The 19,520-nt window shown below is 35.5% G+C and overlaps 1 protein-coding gene across 1 annotated transcript in view; it reads right to left on the bottom strand.

The window, feature by feature from the left end:
• Positions 1 to 19,520, bottom strand: part of ADCY2 (adenylate cyclase 2) — a 215,090-nt gene that overhangs the window by 51,102 nt on the left and 144,468 nt on the right. The window contains exons 8-14 of the mRNA XM_029958905.1: positions 17,038 to 17,196; positions 16,554 to 16,686; positions 16,048 to 16,224; positions 14,670 to 14,713; positions 12,237 to 12,317; positions 7,458 to 7,527; positions 4,392 to 4,489 (exon numbers count right to left, since the gene is read on the bottom strand). Coding sequence (XP_029814765.1) covers positions 4,392 to 4,489; positions 7,458 to 7,527; positions 12,237 to 12,317; positions 14,670 to 14,713; positions 16,048 to 16,224; positions 16,554 to 16,686; positions 17,038 to 17,196 — 762 coding nt within the window. The remainder of the gene's footprint in view (positions 1 to 4,391; positions 4,490 to 7,457; positions 7,528 to 12,236; positions 12,318 to 14,669; positions 14,714 to 16,047; positions 16,225 to 16,553; positions 16,687 to 17,037; positions 17,197 to 19,520) is intronic.

Raw genomic sequence — 19,520 nt, 5'->3', positions numbered from 1 at the left:
CCAATCACATATGTCCTTCAGTAACATTCAAGGAACCAGTTTTACATTTCAAGCTACTGCTATTCTTTCTCTGATATGAAGGATAAAAAAAAGGAGCCTGCACACCTTAAAGAGTAATTCAACACAAGAATAGCCTTATCAGTCAAGTTTGGAGCGCATCCTTTCAGAAGAAGAAATGATGATGTTTGTGAGAGAAAGTGGAGAGCAAGGGAAATAAAATTAACATGGCATAAAGAGAGCTTATGCAAAAAGTACTTTATCTCCCAGGCAACACACAAGAACAAAAGGTCTTTGTAGCTGGTTTACATAATCAATGATGTTATTGAGGAGGCGCAAGAAAAAGAATTACACAGCAAGGTGAATAGGGCAAAGAGAAAAGGACTGAGGATAACAAAAAGGAAAAGTGGTATTTTAGAATCCAGATTTGAGGGATGAAAAGAGAGAAAAAAAAGTAGTATTTTTGCTCCCCACACCCCATACTTTTCTGGGAACAGCAGGACTTCTGTTTCAGTTAAGATAAAACAGTTTCATAGTTCTCCTAGAAGGAAAGAAGTGGGCTGAAAATGCTACAAAGGGAAGCAAAATACTAAAAATTAAGTGCCACCAAAACCAAGTCCCATTTGAAGCAATAACCATAGAAAATACATAACATGCATTTATTTTTTGTCACTGGAACATTACAAAACCAGTACAGATCTTTACAGTAAATTAATCTCATTTTTATTGTGTAGAGTTACCAAATGCATTGCACAGGTCACCTAATACATTGCACTGACAGATTCACACAAACTAGTCAAAAGAACACCCGAAATCACATCAGCCAGATAACTTTTTACCTGCCTCTTCAATGGAAGTGGAATTGACCTGCTAGAGTGCCCCACCAGGAACCCTGACAGGACAACCTTTTACCATAACCTACAGTGAGACAGTTTAACATTGAGGAGACAGCATGGGAACTTCTCAGGCTTCAGACAGTTCCATTTAGAAATAATTTATGATCTTGGCTATACTGCTCATATTTTTCTTGTTTCATCAGCAAATCTCTGTTTAGAACTATTCATTTTTATCAGGTGGTATGGGATTGGAAAAAATTTGTATTTATCCATACTTATATCTTGTTGGCAACATTTCAACTGGTAACTGAAAAATAAAAATTTATTTATGAAGGTAAAGATACCAAAAAATGTAGAAAAGAATAAATTCCTTCTACAATTTTGTAACTTTTAGGAAAATATGTGACCTATGGCACACGTTCCTTAGTGGCATGTGGAGAATTTCCTTAGCTTGCCAGGTAATGAACGTCCATGTTTTGAACTACAGAACTGCAAATTCTCTTGAAGTGATAAAATCACAATGAAGACATTGCAAATGACAATTAAGGCAATATTGAATTTAGACTCCTTTGGTATCTAAAAATAGCTATTTTTTTCATAATTCGACTGATGCTTTCAGTAAGCCATCAAAGGATTCAATAACTATGGAGACTGTATGGCAGTTTCAGTGTTAAAAAATACCAGTCGAGTGTTATAACTCCACTTGAGTTGTGGTTTTGTTTTTGTTTGTTTGTTTGTTTGTTTTATTTTTGTTTTGGTTTGGTTTGGTTTTTTAAATTAGATAGAACAGAAAGATAGCTAATAATGGTGGGTTTCTTTCATTTATATTGTCTTATATTTTACATGCCTGCTTTCAGACAAAGTTTTTAAGTACTACCTTTTCTATGAAGAAATTCAGCTGTGCCTAATTGGAAATACTATGTTAGGGCCTTCTAATAACCTGCCTGTATAGAATGAGAAGACTGGTAATTTGGCATGACTCAGGACAAAAGGACACAGTTTCTTGAACACAGCACTCTCAGAGAGCGAAGACTCAGAAAGAATCTTAAATGTAGCCCCTAATAAATCCCTTACTCGAGTAGCACAAGAAGTATCTCCTGTTCAATAGAAACATACTTTTGTCAACTCACCAGTTTGCACTTCAAAAAACCCAACACCACCAATTCCATGTTAGTTGACTGTTTGCTTAAATAAAGAATGTACAGTTGTCATGAATTATTAAAGATACTTTTCTCACTTGATAAATGAAGAACGGTAGAGAGCCACTGAAGGCCTGTTCCAAGGAAATGTAATGAACAAGATTTGCTTTCATTTTAATGTCACAATAAAGATCTACTCCTCATTATACATTTCACCCCAAGATATTGTTTACTTGATTAAATTTATAGTTACCACTTTATGTAAGGTTTATTATTAAAATACCACATCAGTTTATTGACCCTGGGAAAATTAACACATTAATAAATTATTTCAGCTTTGAAATAAATGGGTTGTGATCTTGAAGATAGTACTTGTGACTTGCTGGACGTTATTCACTATCAAATACCTCCAAATCTACTTTTAAGTAGCAGGCAGTGTGCCTGCACAGAAATCAATGATATTACACTACTGCAAAACCAGATTAATGGAAAAGTGAATCAATAAAACCCAATGACAGATGTAGTTCATCTCCCTGTCTTCATTAGGTCACCATTTAAAAATCCTGTAGAATTTTGGAAGAAAACAAAAAGGCTAGATAGAATTTCAGAAGAGAATAACATCTGCAGCATTGGAGTACGTTCAATTTGAGCTACATTTCTGATTACTACATACACTGGTGATTTTTCAACTTTTTTTAATTTATTTTTTATTTGCAATGCTCCCAGTTCTCCAGCAAAGACACATGTGCCTGTATAACGCCTTGACTTTCTGTTTTCCATTTTTTGCATCTATTTAAATAATCCACAGGCCACTTGAAGCTGAATACCATTCATGTTGGTAATACCTGATTTTACACTTTTGCTTTTACAATTTAATATGCAGTCCTATAAAAGGACGATAAGACATTTAATATCTTTTTAATGAAAATGATAAAGTATATGTGTCTTTTGCTCTGATGTTACAATGAGATCATGTAATATCAGCATGTGTTTTTACAAGCTGGAGGACACTTTCCTTACATCTCCCTAGAGTTCACTGATAGTCTGTTATATTTTAATGAGCTACACTATTGGTTTAAATGACATAATAAGGATAGAGCAAAATGAGCTTCTTACTACATGTATGATAGATGATAAACGTAGATGAATTTTCATGAAAGAAATCAAAACCTAAAAACAGATTCAGAAATCATACTGCTGGAAGGGGGTAGTGAAATTCACCTTTGGCTTTTGGGATACCACAAATCATGAATTTCCCTGAATCAATTCCTGTATTTATCAAAATACAGTATGAGCTTGTAAAATAAAATTAGCCATGTGCCCTAATTTCAAAGTTTTCAATAGTAATGCCCAAAGTCAGACTGAACCGTGAGTAGGACACTGCTGAATCCTTGGAAGAGTGTCCCTTTGTAGCTTGTATCTCTGTTTTAGAAGCTAGCTGGGAAACTGCTGTAACATCTGAACAGAAGTCCATAAAACTTTATAAATGTTATAAAATAAGTCTGCAGTGTGGAAAATCAATTTATAATGACCTAGCAGTTCCTTCTGGCTTTGAATTAAAATGTGAGTAAATACTACAGAATAAGACCCATCAACCAACTGTGATTACAAGTAATACTCCTGAAAGCACTGTACAGGAGAAAGGACTATGAGTTAAGAAATACTATATCACAGGGAATATACAGAGTTGTCTTTAGAAATTATTCCTATAAAACAAATATCAACTTTCCACTTAGTAAACAATCAACAGCAAAATTCCATTTTGAGAAGTCTAATAAAACATTCTTTATTAGAAATATCTTCCAGTTTTCAGCCTTTCTAGAATATGCACAGAAAGAAAAATAGCTGATTTATTTGCACAAATATAAATCAGCACATAATATATAAATTATGATGAAACTATTATCCCAGAAACTGATTAAAATATTCTAAAATTAAAAATATACACTTTATGAATATTAATTATATGTTTTAATGCTTAATAGAGCAGTATTATCACAGCCATATGTTAAATACATTTATTTATCACAGTTCCAACTCCATAATCCATTTTCTCCCACTTCAATGTCCATCACACATTTTACACATAATTTTAGTTGCACAAACTTATAGCTTGTATTACTTTTTTTACACATATGAATTTCATTCCTGTCATTATCATCATATTTTTAAATGCAAAGAGAAAAACTAAAATGAATGAAGAATTTAAACTAATGTTTAGCACAACATCATTGACAGTATTTAAAATTAGAAATAAGCCTAACTTTGAAAACGGTATGAAATCCTTGGTCCTCTCTGTTTAGTTTAATTTCCATGAATTGACCTTTGTAATCTGACAATTAAAACATTTTTTACTTATTTTTTTTAACACTAATGAGCAAATATACATAGAAATGAGTACACGTTAAATATCACTTACTTTGGCAAAACCAGAATCTGTACAACAAAAATGCAGAAGAATATGAGACAGGCACAAGTCACATAATACTTAAATGCAGGTAGAGTAGTTGCTCGGTACTAGAAGAAAAAAAAAATCAAATGTTAAAAAAACAATTGCCAAAGTCAAGCTGAAACTTCAGCTTAAAGATGCACATATGTATAGGTAGTCTTTAGCAACAGTAAATTTCCTGTTCTTCAGTGACTTCATATCCACTAACCTAGGGCTAGGGATTATCAGGCATAGTATTGAATCCTTTTGCTTCTTGAAAAACAGCCATGTCAAACAGTTTTGACTTGTCCCTTCACTGAACAGATTATCCCAAGTTCATCATAAAAAGTTTAATTAACAACAATGGCAACAAAAAAACTGAAACATTTTTAAAAAATATTTTTAGGAATGGTCAACCATTCTGAACAGATTCCAAGATTCTTTGTCATTAATTCCTCAAACTGATTTTCAATTATTGATAAATACTGAATGGGCTGAAACAATTATAAAAAACATAACCCTCATTTAAACAGGAAATTTCTGAGCAAAAAAAGTAGCAAATTGTAAACTGTGCTACAGAGCATAGCTAGCAATCACACTGATATTTACTGGACCTATATTATTACTTCAATTAAAATCTTTTATGTCTCTGTTAAAAGGCCTCCTATGTCTACCGATACTACTAAACACTTGATATTCTTAGGAGACAGTCAATTTGATCTGTTTTGTCATGAGAAAAATCTATTTATCTCTAATTACTCTGTCTAGAGACATGAGAATTAAGCAATGAAATATTTATCAGAGCTGTTCTGCTATTTGAGATAGATATATCTAGGTTGAAACCAATTAAGTACTCAAATGGAAATGATCTAAGTAGCTAATAAAGTTACTTACACTATCAAAATTTTTTTTCAAAGGATGAAAGTTTAAGATTTAATTACTAAAAGAAAATACACCAAAGATTATTTTCACAAAGTGCTCAAAATGCAAACTTCAGAAAATGGAAAGGGTGTGAGCTGTGCCTTCTAACTGCAAGCACACAGCTATGTCTTTTTCCTTACTGCCAAGTTCTGCCCATGGAACAAACCAGTGCACCAAACTTTACATGAACATCTAGAAATTGACTTCAGCAATCCAACAGCTTTTTTCACTTTTGAACTATATAACAAACAGAAAGCAATTCTGATCACACATCTAACTGAATTTCAAGGTACAAATATGACTTTGCTTGATGCATAAATTTGCAGCAAGTTGTGCTCTTCCACCTGTTAAATATGTTTATAATGGTCCTGTTCAACAATTTTGGACCTTGAGCTGCTGTTAAATCTCATGGAATTCCAATCCACTTTCAAAAGTATTTCAGTGTTTCACACTTCTCCATACATTTCCTAATGAAGGCAGGCAACTCACTCCTCAGGTTAAGCTTTGTTTGCTTTATTACCTTGCTGTACTTTCAGGTCCTACAAGGTCTGAAAAGCTTCCATTTAAACCAAAAGCAGACTTCTTACTGAGTTGTTTAAAGTCAAGACTGGATTGGTGAGTCATCAAAAGATAATGAAAAGATATTGAAAAGCTGGATCCAAAACGAACAATTAGTTCTCTGCCACTCCATAGCATTCTAAATCTAAAAGAGATTAGACTTCTACAGGGAGCATCTACACAGCTAAATAACTTAGCTCCCAAATTTCATCCCAAGTCATTGTCCAAAGTGCACGTCATGGTTTTCTCTCAAGTTGTCTTTCAGAATTTATTGGTTAGTTCCACACACATCAAAATCTTAATGAGCTCCTAGGCGCAGCTTTGATCCACTCAGTGTACCCCATAAACACTACAGATAAGAACACAACAGGTCTAGTTTCTCTGTTCTTCTCTCTTATGAAGTCTTTGAGACAGGCTCAGGGAAGCCTTGAAACCTTTTCCACCCTACTGCCTTGCTAAGGGCATACAACACATGCCTTTGTCAGCTGGCCATAAGAATACTATTCTGCTGAGTTGTGAAAGAATCTGAAAATTATTTCAGATGTTTTGAACCAAAAGGTATCTAAAACAATAATAAATAGGTATTTGACTACCACACGGACACAGAGGATACTTGCTGCACAGTGTGAACACAGTATGGTAATGCTTCCTCTAGCCCATTCTTGACAGGTTCACTCAGTTATACAGCTAGTTGTGGTCAAACCTACCTCTTATTTCCCTGAAGGACAGCATAACTGTTCAACTATCAGCTGCCCTATGCTTATGAGAAAGCAGAAAGAGGCAACTCTTCAGTCTTCCTGCAGAAGCTGTGTCAGTATGCAGAAATACACTCAAGGTCCACAGGGTCATAAAACAACAAAAAGGCCTGACTTTATAGGCTAGTGGTCATGACAATCACCTAAAAGGGAGGAATCTTTCATTCTCCAACATCATTACTCCAAAGACAAGAAAAACTATCCGTTACTCCACCTGTACATACAGGTCTCAAGTGTTTTATCACACATTATTAGTCCGAAGAACATTTGGTGTTTTGCATCCAAGACAGCCAGGCATTTTTCTTAAAAAGACATTTATAGTATTGTTTCCCAAGACTGACTGTGAGCAGCAAGTGCATATGGAGAAAACTAATGAGCAACTGATATCATTACAAGTCTATCATTACTACAGATGGAGTCTTTGAGACATTAGAAAAAAAAAAACAAAACCAAAACCAGTGCAGTTCGATAAATGCCTTTTGAGAATGTAGATTATGGAACTTAGAAATTCTTTGCTCCAGTTACATCAAAATTGGACTATCAAACCTTTTCCCACTTCAATGAGACCATAAAAAGTTCAAGAAATTCAAATGAAATGCAGAGCCCTACAAACAGGAAAGTAGTTGCAGACATTACATGCATAAAATTTCTTCTGTAAATCAGCTAAAATATTTTTTTAAGGTCTGAGCACTTCTCCTTGCAGGAGAGGTGATGTAGACATGGCTATGTGGTACAAAAACAAGGGATATAAGCCTCATTTAGAGTAGGTCAAAGAAGGAATCGACCAATGAATTTGCAATTGAACTTACTGAAAATAACTTACTTCTTTTTCCAGAGTCTTATTATAGAAAAGAAGTGATATTCTTTGAATGTCTTCAGATTTAAGCCATTGCCTAGAAGAGAAAGGGAATGTTATCACTGAGATAAGAATAAAGTAGTCCAGTACTTTTATACAAATGAAATGCAGCAATATAAGAAAATCAGTTGGAATAAAGCAAGTTCTTATGTATTGCAATGTATCTGGTGAATTTTTACTGACAGTAGAAGTGGAGACTACAAATCCCCTCTCCTTTTTGACTGCTACTGCTAACATGAAACAAAAGCTCAGATGACCAATTGCTTTTCTGTGGATCACTCTTAAGCAGAATCAAGGGAGAGATTTATATGATGTAATTCTAACAGTGATATTCCACTCATGTCCAAAATACGGTAGTATATCCAGCAGGCAGAAGAGAACTTGAGATAAAAACAGTCCTTCACAAGTTTCTTTTAGGAAGAACACTGTTCCAATATGCAAAAGTGGTACGTAAATTACACTTCACAAACTCCTATTGCAAATGAAAATGTAACAAACATTACTAAAAGAGGAGGAGTGATTTTGTCTTTGGACTGTGTCAGTCACTTGACCACAGACAGCCCTGTACTGTAGAGGTAGATATTGACCTTTTTGTTGATTATAAAAACTTCTTCCCTGCTTAAAGATGAGAAATTGTATAAGTACTTGCATTGAAATGAAAGACGTATTTTAAACTAAGTGAATCTTGACAAAAGCTTGACATAGCTTTTACAAAATGAAATGTTCTAATATGAAAGTCTACATTTATTTTAATGGACACTTGCAAAGATATAAAATACTTAAATTTCAAAAAGGTTGGGCTGCTTGTACCTCAAGGGCACTACACAGATCTGAAAAAAAAATTAATTAAGCAGACTAATTCTGTGGACATGCAATATTTGAGCTTGAATAATAGTTAGGCCTGAGATTTTTTCCAACATTTCCAGCAATAACTTTAAATTAGGCTTCAAGTAGTACTTTCAGTCTCAGCTGACAGGTTGCAATGCAAATAAGTAGCAGTAATGAACCACAGTGGAACAGATCCAAAATTAAGGTCCTGGGAGAACAGGAGTGGACAGAGTGGAGTGTAAGTTATTAGCTTTGATTTATGACATCAAAAGTATTTGTTTCCTTGCCTGGGAGACTGTCCCCGTTCCTGTGCAATCAGTTTCATTATAATAAGGGGCTGTAAATATTCTCAGTTCTAGGAATGTTTAATTCCAAAATATATTTCCCAGTTTGCTCTGCAATGGCTCACACTTATATCTGATCACAATTAAGACTCTGAGAAGAAACACATCTGGTAGTCTGGTGTACCTATGGTATGATTTTGTTGTGGTTCAGCAGTAACCTACTGGAGAAAACATTCATTTTGTGGAGCATTTTTAGTAAACTGTTAAAATTTAATGCAATTCTTTTTCCATTTAGTTATAAAAATCAAACTTAAAGTAACCCTCTTTTCCAAATAGTTAACTAATTTCTCGTTTTTTTCCTATAGTACCTGACAGGAGGATTGATTTAATTACCATTACCACACTGCTAAAAAGTTCTGTCCGCAGATCTACTCCCAAAAGCCTAATTTGGTTTGTACGCACTTGATCCCATGTGAAGTCAGCCTCATACTCCACACATCATAAATTCATGTTTTCAGAAGATTTTAGTTTTTCTTTAAAGCTCAGAAAAAAACCCAACTATACTGGTTTTAGGTAGGACATGCTGAGAGGTCTGAGACAAGGGAATAGTACAACACATACAAATGGAAGTGGAGAGCAAGTACAGAAGAGAAAGCACAAAGTCACATACCTTTGGCATAGAGACAAGGGCTGAAAATTCTGCCTCCAGTCTCACTCCCTGATGAACCTAAACTTACCAAAGTATTTGCAAGTACTTGGGGATATGTCTCCTGGGAAGCTAGGTACCAAATTTCATCTTAAATTCTTTTGCAATCCCAGGAACAACACAGACAGACAGTTGAACTCAGGCTGTATCCACAGAAGTATGTGATTTAATAGGCCTTGTGCTGGTTGACAGTGTACAGCAAGGAATTATGCACAGAACACAGCAGCCACTGTGACCAAAGACCAATTAGTTTTAGTTTAGCCCCCTCTGTAGGTGCATATTTAGCCAAGAGATTACCACCCATCCAAGTTCCTAACTACCAAGGCTCGGGATGGCCTAGCTAGGGCTTCTCATCCCCCTCTTGTGTAGGACAGGCCCTTGGCAGTCAGGAGTACTTTGTTGAAGGTACAGGAAAAGGAAACACACGGAGAATGATGTTACACCCTAATGGCTAAGGCACTGAAGCTCTTTGTTTCTCACTCACTCTTTTAAAGCTGTATTTCTGTATATCTTAATGCAGTGCTCTAAGAGAATAATATTTAATAAACAGGTCATAACTTTCCTCATGCAACTTTGCAAGGGACATTGCCAACTAAGTCAACTACTCTGAATCACGCTGTAAAGCCCCTGGGCTGCTTTTTAGATTCCAGAGTTTCATTTACATTCCACAAGAAGGAATTTAACCCAGATGCCCAGAGCTACTGACAGTGTGTGCATGTGGCGCTTGGCAGTTTTGCAGAAAGATCACTAAGCCAGCTTGTGAACTGGCAGAAGAGCAGGGAGGGAGGGATCCCAGAGAAAACGCTACAGTCACTTTAAAAACTTGAGATACCATTTCAATACAAATCATACTGTTTTACACTGAGTAAAGACAGTGATTCATTTGGACTACAGCATTGTCTTGGACTAAGAAGATACAGACTCTACATTCCCTTATCTTCCAGTTACTGGCTGAAAAGCACCTGGCCATGTAATTTCCAAAGACCCGCATTTTATGACCATTTTCTTGCAACCAGTTACTTTCTTCACAGAATGACATGTGGCTAAGAACCATGGTGTGGATGAAAAAGTCAGAGCATGCTGACAGCTCAGGGTGGAATGAAAAAGTCAGAGCATGCTGACAGCTCAGGGTGGAAGAAACATGACTCTATACAATGAATGTTTGCTTTTGAATTCTTTTCATGCATTTTTCTAACTAAAAAGGTCAAAAGCATAGTACTTTTAATACCATATTTTAAGAGCAATAATGTTTTTTTAATTTTCTTTATTCAGTTGCAGACCTATTTGCTATGCAGTCCAAACTTTACACTTGAAAACATTTAGAAATACCAGTTCTTACAGATTTTCTTAAAGGTTTGCTTCTTGGTTCACAAAAGCAAAAGATTTTGTTTCACAATAACTCAATTACTGTAGCTGATAATGTTATTTTCATTTTACAGTCAAAAAATTGAGGCACAAAAATATGTAAAATGTGATCAGTTTTGTGTTCTAAGTGTAGGAAATATTTTATTTAACTGTTCTATGCGCTAAGCCTTCACATAGTTACAGTATTATTGAATTAACTTGCCGTTTGAGGAATCAGTTATTCTCAGGTATTCAGTTGAATCATCACTTTTAAGTGATTGATTCAGCAAATCAATACAGAGATAGGTAGACAATCTAGTTTTGGAAGGTGACATTCAAGCTTTCTGATATATAAGATCATTCCTTATCTTGGTGCAATTCCTCATGTAATTCACAAAATGCACTGAAAATTTTTCAGAAACATTTTATATCCCAAAGTTTTTCTGAATTTTATGCACTAATTAGATAAGACAAGGATTCTCTGAGATAAAACAACATACAGTATGGTCACACCAATATTTTATAATGCATTTATACAGATGAATTACTTTTGACATCAAATCACCATTTTTACAATCCACTTATCAGAGCAAGTGTACCTAAAGACATATTAAAACTACCAAAATTTATACAGCTGTTTTAGGCAAGTCTAGTATAATCAAATCCCATGGCCTACCCTCTTTCACTCTATTCTTTCTGTGACCTACAACTCTCAACACTCTTTTATAAAATGACTGAAAAATATTTTCCTAAGGCAAAGTACCATTAATAGGACTAAAATATGAAAAAACCTCCAAATGTGACAGATGAGCATTTAATAATTAGGTGTAATACTCAGATCATTAAGATTCTGAGTAACAGAAGTAGGGGGAAACATAATTCATCACAATTATTGTCCACATTTTTGAAGGGCAATTCTCTTATTTCATCAGATAAATATAAAAAGCCTGAACACTTATTTTTTCCAGTACTGATTTCTCTCTCAGTCTTATCTATTCACCAGCAAAAGGAAAAGATCAATACTGCCTCCAGCTCTTCCTAGGGCACAGAAAAAACACGTCAGGTTGCCTCCCCCAGCAATTCCAATATGCCAGCAAGATTAGCCTTCTCTAAGAAATCAACCAACTAGTTGAAACAGAGAGATAGTAAACTATGATTTTAGGGAAAGTTTCTAATTCTGAGGAATTGTTTCTGTGACAATTGTGAAGCATCAATTTTCACATCATTCTGATTCCTGAGCCAGCTATTTCTTGGGCCTTACTCCTCTGCTCTCAGTTAAGACAACTCTGTAGTTACAGCCATGAGTCTACAGATACAAACAGCTACAGAGCAAAAACCCCTTTGCCATGAAGACAAGTCAAAACCTCTGTCACACCATGATTCACAGGCGCTGTCTTATCTCATATAGTAGAAAATGCTACTGTACAACCAATCTTCACAATGTGCAGAGCTTCCTATCCCAGTATTAGTGACACCCTTTACTGTTTTCAGATTTGGTGTGCATGTGGGAACAAAACACAGTAAACACTTGCAGATTTATGCCAAAGTTGGAAAGAATAGAAATAAGAGAGGATAAAGACTTACTTTTGAGCATTGATTCCATCAATGGCCTGGATCATTCTCTCATTCAGTTCCTCCTCAAACCTTCTTTTCTGTGATTTTGTTCTGAAATGAAAAATGTAGGAATTTACTTTGGAAAATCATTACATTGTTAATAAACATTAAACAATAGCTAGCATAAACATGTGAGGATAATACCAATTTTTTTAAAATTTATACTGTAATAGGAACTATATGCATCAGGCACACTAAGCCTCGTAATAAGCTCTTAAAAATACCAGCATAAGCTACAATCTGATACACAAACACACACACACACGCACACACACTCGCAAATCTAGAGTTTAGATATCAGCGAGCCCTTAAAATACAAACATAAGACAATATTTCAGAAACAAAACCAAAACCAAGAGAACTCAAGAAATTCTGGTTGAAGGAAAGTTTTCCACAGTATTATGAATTCATGAAAAAGAATGAGAATATGCTCAAATTCATAAAACATTCCTGTTTCTTGCAGTTATTTTTAAAAACCTTGTCAGAATTTTATGACGAGCACAATGTGATAGTGCACTGAGACATAAAAGTACCCTCTACCAAAAGCCTGATAACTCTTCTTTTCTTGGAAATACTTTATTATTTTTAATAAGAAAACTCAGAACCATCCTAAATTAGTTTCAAACATACATCATGTTTCTCTATTTACAACCTTGTAACTCATCTGCAATACAAAAAACACCTTTTCTTTTGACTGGACCGAATATGAACCCAAGAGAAGATCATCAGAATGGGTTTGTCTCTGCTAATATAAATTACTGCAAACATCATTAATCCTTTCAGTAGCTGTGCTCTCCTTAAAAATGAAATATTTAAAATATTAATAGATTATGTCTCTGTATTTGAAAACTTAAATCCAATGTTAACTTAAAAACAGTGTTTTGTAAGAAGTCAACAGCTAGATCTGAAATTTGACTCTATGCTTATCAAAATGTTCTTAACCTACAAATTGAACCCTGTAAAAGGTAACATGGATTTTCTTCAACATCAAGTTCTTGGGTTTTTTCCCCAAAACTGATAACCTGTTGCAGGATTCAAATTAATACAGAAATTATATTAGTGTACTTACAGGAATCTTAAAAAACACAACTGATTTCTTGCCTATTCAATGCTATTGAATTTAGGTAAGAAAGTGCTTATAACTCATTTTTCACATATAAAACAATCTAGAAGAAATACATAGATAAGGAGACATTGTCTAATTACACTTAATCCTCCTGGCAGATTCTTAACAACATAAGACTATTGTGTAACTACATAAGAGCTAAGATTGCCACAAACAGAAGTCTACAGTCAGGCTTCAAACCCTACATTTTCATATTCTAATAAAATATTGATTTTCAAAGTGCTTATGATCATTTCAGCTCTCTCACGTGGGAATGACTAACTAGCTTAGCTAGAATCCTAGTTACATGTCTGTCTCACTAAGGACATTAGATGCCAGTAATGTTTTATAGAAACTCCTTCCATAATATGGTATCAAGACACATTTGTACCTTTCAAATCTATTTTGGAATGGAGTTCAGAAACACAAAAGCAAGAACACTTCAGAAACTTCAAGAACTGCAGTATTTCCAAATGCCACAGTAATCTTTCATTGGCTGAAAGAAGTTCTTTGGACATACTGTCCAAATGTAAATGTGTAGTTTTAAAATTAGACTCTTTTTATTAATGTCAGGAATGTTCAGTCAAAAGTTGTTCATCCTCTGGAATTTAGCAATATTTTAGGTAATTGCATAGCTATACAGTAACCAAGGACAACGAAAATACAAATTTTTAAAGGTTCTTCCAAATGACTTTACGGTATTTATATCATCATCTTGCCCTAGTCATCAAAGTACCAAGCAGGAGCATGAAAACTTAAAGCTATTGAGATCTTACAAACATTTTCTGTAGCATGAGCACTATAAAAAGATCACAAAGTAATTTTTGAATGTCTATTACTGCAAACATACAGTAGACTGAAATAATAAACCACAATACAAACACAAAGCAATTAAACAAATACATAAAATGTCTCTTTTTGTATATATTATTAGCTGTCGTAAGAAAAATTATTAACAGCCCTTTCCATCTGCCCTTTTCTTACACCTCTGTACCTCCTCCCAATTTTCCTGCATATAATTTTCTTCCCACTGATAGAGTAACTGGTTTATTAGAAGAAACGAATAGTAGTTCACCAACATACCAAATCCGAATAATGCTCCTTGTTAGCAGGAAGTGTATTTGCAATTCATAAGTAATATGTCTGCCCATCTGTTTCCATAGCCCTTCTCTACGTAAGAGGTATCAGCAGAAAAAATAGTTTGCGTGAGAAATGGACCTCAATATTTGAAAGTATATGAATGTATATGTATTTATATAGACTTTTGATGAATAAGTAATTTTTTAAGACTAATTTACCTCTCTCTGCAACGCTGAAAATGATATTGCCCCATGGGAACATCCTAAACAACAAACAAACAATAAAACCTTATTAATTACAATAGACTTTGACAATACTAAGTTGCTTTAAAAACAGTGTGGAAAACAGGGTCAAGTAAGGGGAAAAGTTTCCAATACAAATACGTTTAGCATTACATTAAAACTGTTTAAAAGAAAAATCCAGCCAAGAGTAAAGATGAAGTGACCTGGGGAAAAACTGATCTATCATTATAAACACTAAACAACTAATACAACAGTCTGAATCCAAGAATGTTTTGCTTTACCAGAAAGAATTCAATGTCATCACTCTTTGGATGTAGTCCAAACTTTTGACAGCTTCAGTAAAAATGAATCCTAAGTGTTTTTTTTAAAAAAACAGACCTGAGTAACCAAACACAGACAATGGTCATTATTTTTTATCAATAAGCAACAGCAGCCATCACAGTCACATTTATTTTGTGATTAATAGTGATGGCTGGGTACTTTCTGTAATGAACATGCCTCAATCCACATTATGATGCACTGTATTTACTGAACAAGAATACATGGCTCAATTCTATGTTCCCATACGTAATAGGGACAAAACTGAATTCCAGTGTTGAAAGGTATCAGAATTTACCTTTGTGCTTTCACTTTTTAGAAGTAGAAGATAATGAATGCACAAGCTGTAGACCCACAGTGTCTTACCAACAGCAGTAAAACAGGGTTAGTAAAATTTTAAAAAATCTGTTCAGTGTAAGAGATGCAACGTTGCACTATACTACTCTACAACTCAGGCCATCAACCATAGCTAATGAGTGGTAGGTGCACCTTCAGAAGGTAGATGTAACAGTGAGTATGGATTTGGCTCCTGGAGTACTCTGAATAAAGTCCACTCCAGCTACCACACAGATGATTCTAACTTCATAGCCTTTGCTCCAGGTTTAGCATGTTCCAAATGGAGAATGTATCTGAACAGTCAATGAATCTCAAGGAATTTCTCTGTGTTTAAAGTTTTCATTCCTGAAGGTGTTGCATTCTGGCTGTATGTTCAAAATATCTTTCCACAAGACGAATAGCAGCCACTATCCATGCTATGCCTGAGGAGGGTCTGAGCTCAGAGGGTCAAATTGCGTATTTTAGTAAGTATGTTGAACTCCTTATAATTCAGAGATGCACTTATAGGAAGACATGGTTTCTTAGACCTAATCCAAAGCTCCCATGTCATTGGAAAAGCTCCTAACTACTCCACTGGGTTTATGCCCTGGACAAACATAGGTATCTTCTTCTATCAGAAATAACCAGGTATTTAGCAGTGAGCACCTTTTTCCTTTCAAATGTTACTAAATTGTATGAAATGACATAAGTAGGCCCCTACTGTTGTGCTTATCTTGCCATTTTCAGTGGTCATGCTGTCCCTGTGGTGCAAGTGTGCAAATGGCTTGGCTGCTCCCCAAGATTCCAGGTACCGGGTCATGCGGACAGAAGCTCTCATTTTGGCTCCATCAAGAGTGTGTCGAGGTCGAATGTGGTGCTGTGGGCTTCGCTTTTCTCCCTGGTTGAAAGAAAATAAAAGGTGGTATCAGCCTTTGTGTTCGTGACCTTTTGAAGCAGCAGCACATCATCTGGTACCACAGATCTGTGTGCTTAAGAACTTAAAAATGGAGAGTTACTAGGAACCTGCAAATCTTAATGTTATTGCTGGGAAATATCAGAGACTTATTTCTGAAGAGCGGGAAACATTTGCAATGCAAACATTATGTATTTGTAGGCATCAGTAATAGCTCTGATCAATATCTTATAGTAGTGAATTATTCAATAAAGAGATTAGTGGTTCCGCTCAAAAATAACTACGACTGGTCACAAAATAAAAGTACTACTAACCTTAGGATTGATTACAAAGTAGGTCTTAACATTATGCTCTTTCAGATATGGGTCCCTCACATCTCCATCCCCATCTTCCACTTTGTAAGCTCCATTCAAATGTGCCAAGGTGACTGAGGTGATGTGAACACGGCTGAAATTATATTTTAAAAAAATTACAGAATCACAAATACTGATCGAAAGCATAATTCGAACCCGACCGACCATTTTACTAGCTTTTGGATATACCTCTTATATGCCGCTCACTTATTTACAGTCCTTCTAATCTAATTTTTAGAAGTTCTAGTATGCATAAATCCAAAGGTTTCCATATACAAAAAAACCACTTGTTAAAATCACAGAAAATACTGAGTGCCTCTTTTTTTTTCCCCAAAGACAGCACTAAGAATTAGTTCACGCATCTCCATGAAAGACATGGTACCTATGTGTTTTCTTCATGGCTGAAAAATCCATGTGCCCAGAGGTTAACAGGGAAGCCTCTTACCCTGGGACTCCTCCAGCTTCCATGTGATTGGCCAGAGTAACATCGTGTGACCACACATCGTACTGCCACTTCTGCAGCCCAATAACGCCGCACAGCACATTCCCGGAGTGCACTCCCACGCGCATATTAATGTCAACTCCAGTTGCATCTCTCACTTTCCTGCAGTTGATAAGAAAACCTCTGTTAATATACATAATCGGCCCTTCGTTTTCTTTTAGTTTACCACTCACACTCCTGGAAGTGCTCAAGGCCAGGTTGGATGGGAGGTGTTCCAGCCGGTGGCAGGGTGATCTTTAAGGTCCATTCCAATCAAAACCCTTCTACGAAATTAGCAATATCAACTGTAATAACATTTACTTCTTTTTAGCATTGCCTCCATTCTTTTTATGCTAGGATTATATATTACCTTTCCTATTAGCTATACTTGCAACAATTTGTAGAAATATTAATTCTCAAGTCCAGATCTGAAGCTCCTTCTTTTATATTCATCTGAAATTATTTGGGAGGGCTGAGTTAAGTAGTGAAAATGTTTGGTCTCATGGTAGAACCTAAGGACTGCAGAAAGCTTCTGGAGATCTGGAACTACTGTCATGTGCCCTTCTACCTGAAGACCCTAATATTTGCATTGAAGACCTTCTCTTATCTGTCATATCTGAAGGGAAGGATGAAAAACACGGCACCTGAGGATATTCTACAGGCTGTGGCTTGTACACACTTCAGGAATATGGGCTCAGTGCCTATTCAGGTTGTGGAGAACATGAGGCTCAACAGCCTTCCACATGCTCAGTGTGTGCTGTACCAACTACAACATTATATGGTGATTGAAAGGCCACCCTCACTGTCCAGACCACATCTAAACTTCTGACCTTTTCAATGACAGAGTTAAGTATTTCTTCACCCAGCCCAAATCTCAGAAGAGCCCTACACATAAGACAGGCATTTACCTTTCCAGAAGAAGCTTTTCTGAATCATGAGTGGGTGACTAAGGTCCAACAGCTAGAACATTTTGAGACATATGTCATACGGGTACCTAACTACATATGTAAGGAGTTATAAAACTAATTCAGATATTGATAGGTTTATACAGCTCTAAGAAACAAGATCTAACAATATCATAACTTAACTGCATTTATGTATTAAAATCCCAACTCACATGGACCCAAACCTAACCAGTAATAAGGAACATGCACATACATTTATCTTGGAGAAATTGTTAATGGAAGAAACAACTACAGAATAAGGAACACAAATAGCTCCTGTATACAAGTCAGGTTCATAGTTCTAGCAACATCTTCAGTCTCAGTGATGAGAATCATCAGCTCTGAATTACAGAATTGAGTTGGCCCATTTATCTTCTTTTTTTTGTAATGAATGGGAACACAGAACTTAATAGGCTTAATTTGATATGGTAAATCCTACATTTAAGCACTAGTTCTCAAGTGTTCTTTTTCTGGGAAATTAAAGTAACAGGAGCATGACTGAAACTATTTTAATTCCTTCAGTCTCTATCAAGTGTTTATTAGTATCTCTTTTCACTTTGCCATCTTACACTGCTCTCATGTAGATGACACACATGAAAATGAACTGCCTGTAAATGATCCTTGTAAGCAGTTGGCAAATGACAAATGCCATTTTGCTCTGTACAACAAATATGACACAAGCTTAGCACTTCTGAAAACAAGTGTTTTACAAAACTGGGCAAAATGGAAGAGGAACATTTATCCTCTAGGAGTAAATTGGTGAAAGGCTACCCTGCCATATTCTGCAGAGCAAGTAGAATAAAATCTGCTTTATAATAAGCTCTCAGGAGTTAAGGAGGGGAGTGAGTAGAACATGTACCACTACTGAATCTTTTCTTCTGTCTCACAAATTAAAGAAACCACAGAAGACTTTAAATTAGCACTATAACTCTGGACCAAATTAGGGTTTACTACTACTTCTCTCCTGTGCTCCTTGAACAATTGCTATGATGACACAGACACAATGCATTTGAGAAGGTATCTGTCACATCCCCATAAGACACTCAACTTACCTACACAAGCGTATCTGAAATTTCCCATTTTTATTTCATTTTCTCTCCCATAGTCTCCTAGTTTCCCTCAGCACACCACAGTCTGTGTGCCCACCCTGGCTAGGCAGCCAAAATACTCATCAAGACTGTATTTTTCCTATTGTAACCTGAAATTTGAGTTTGTAAGGATTCTGTGTTTCTCAAAGGCATGGTTAGCTTGCAGGTAGTTGTAGCAACTTCACACAAGTAAGAGTTCAGATCATTAGGAAAACACCTACTCAACCTGAGCTTTATTTCATCTCTAACTATGGACTGAGGTATCTAAGACACTACAACACATTCAGTGAGCCTTGAGCATTTATTCCCCTCTAAATTGCTAATTTTAAAAGCATATTTTCCTTTGGGATTAGACCTACAGGAGTGAAAACATACCTAAAAAAAATATTTTATTTTGTATCTAACATTCAAAATG

Source organism: Manacus vitellinus, unplaced genomic scaffold (genome assembly GCF_001715985.3).
Source record: "Manacus vitellinus isolate BGI_N305 unplaced genomic scaffold, ASM171598v3 scaffold_17_pilon, whole genome shotgun sequence".
Classification (NCBI taxonomy): Eukaryota; Metazoa; Chordata; class Aves; order Passeriformes; family Pipridae; genus Manacus; species Manacus vitellinus.
The sequence above is the reverse complement of the archived record's forward strand: the minus strand, read 5'-3'. Positions and strand labels throughout refer to the sequence as shown.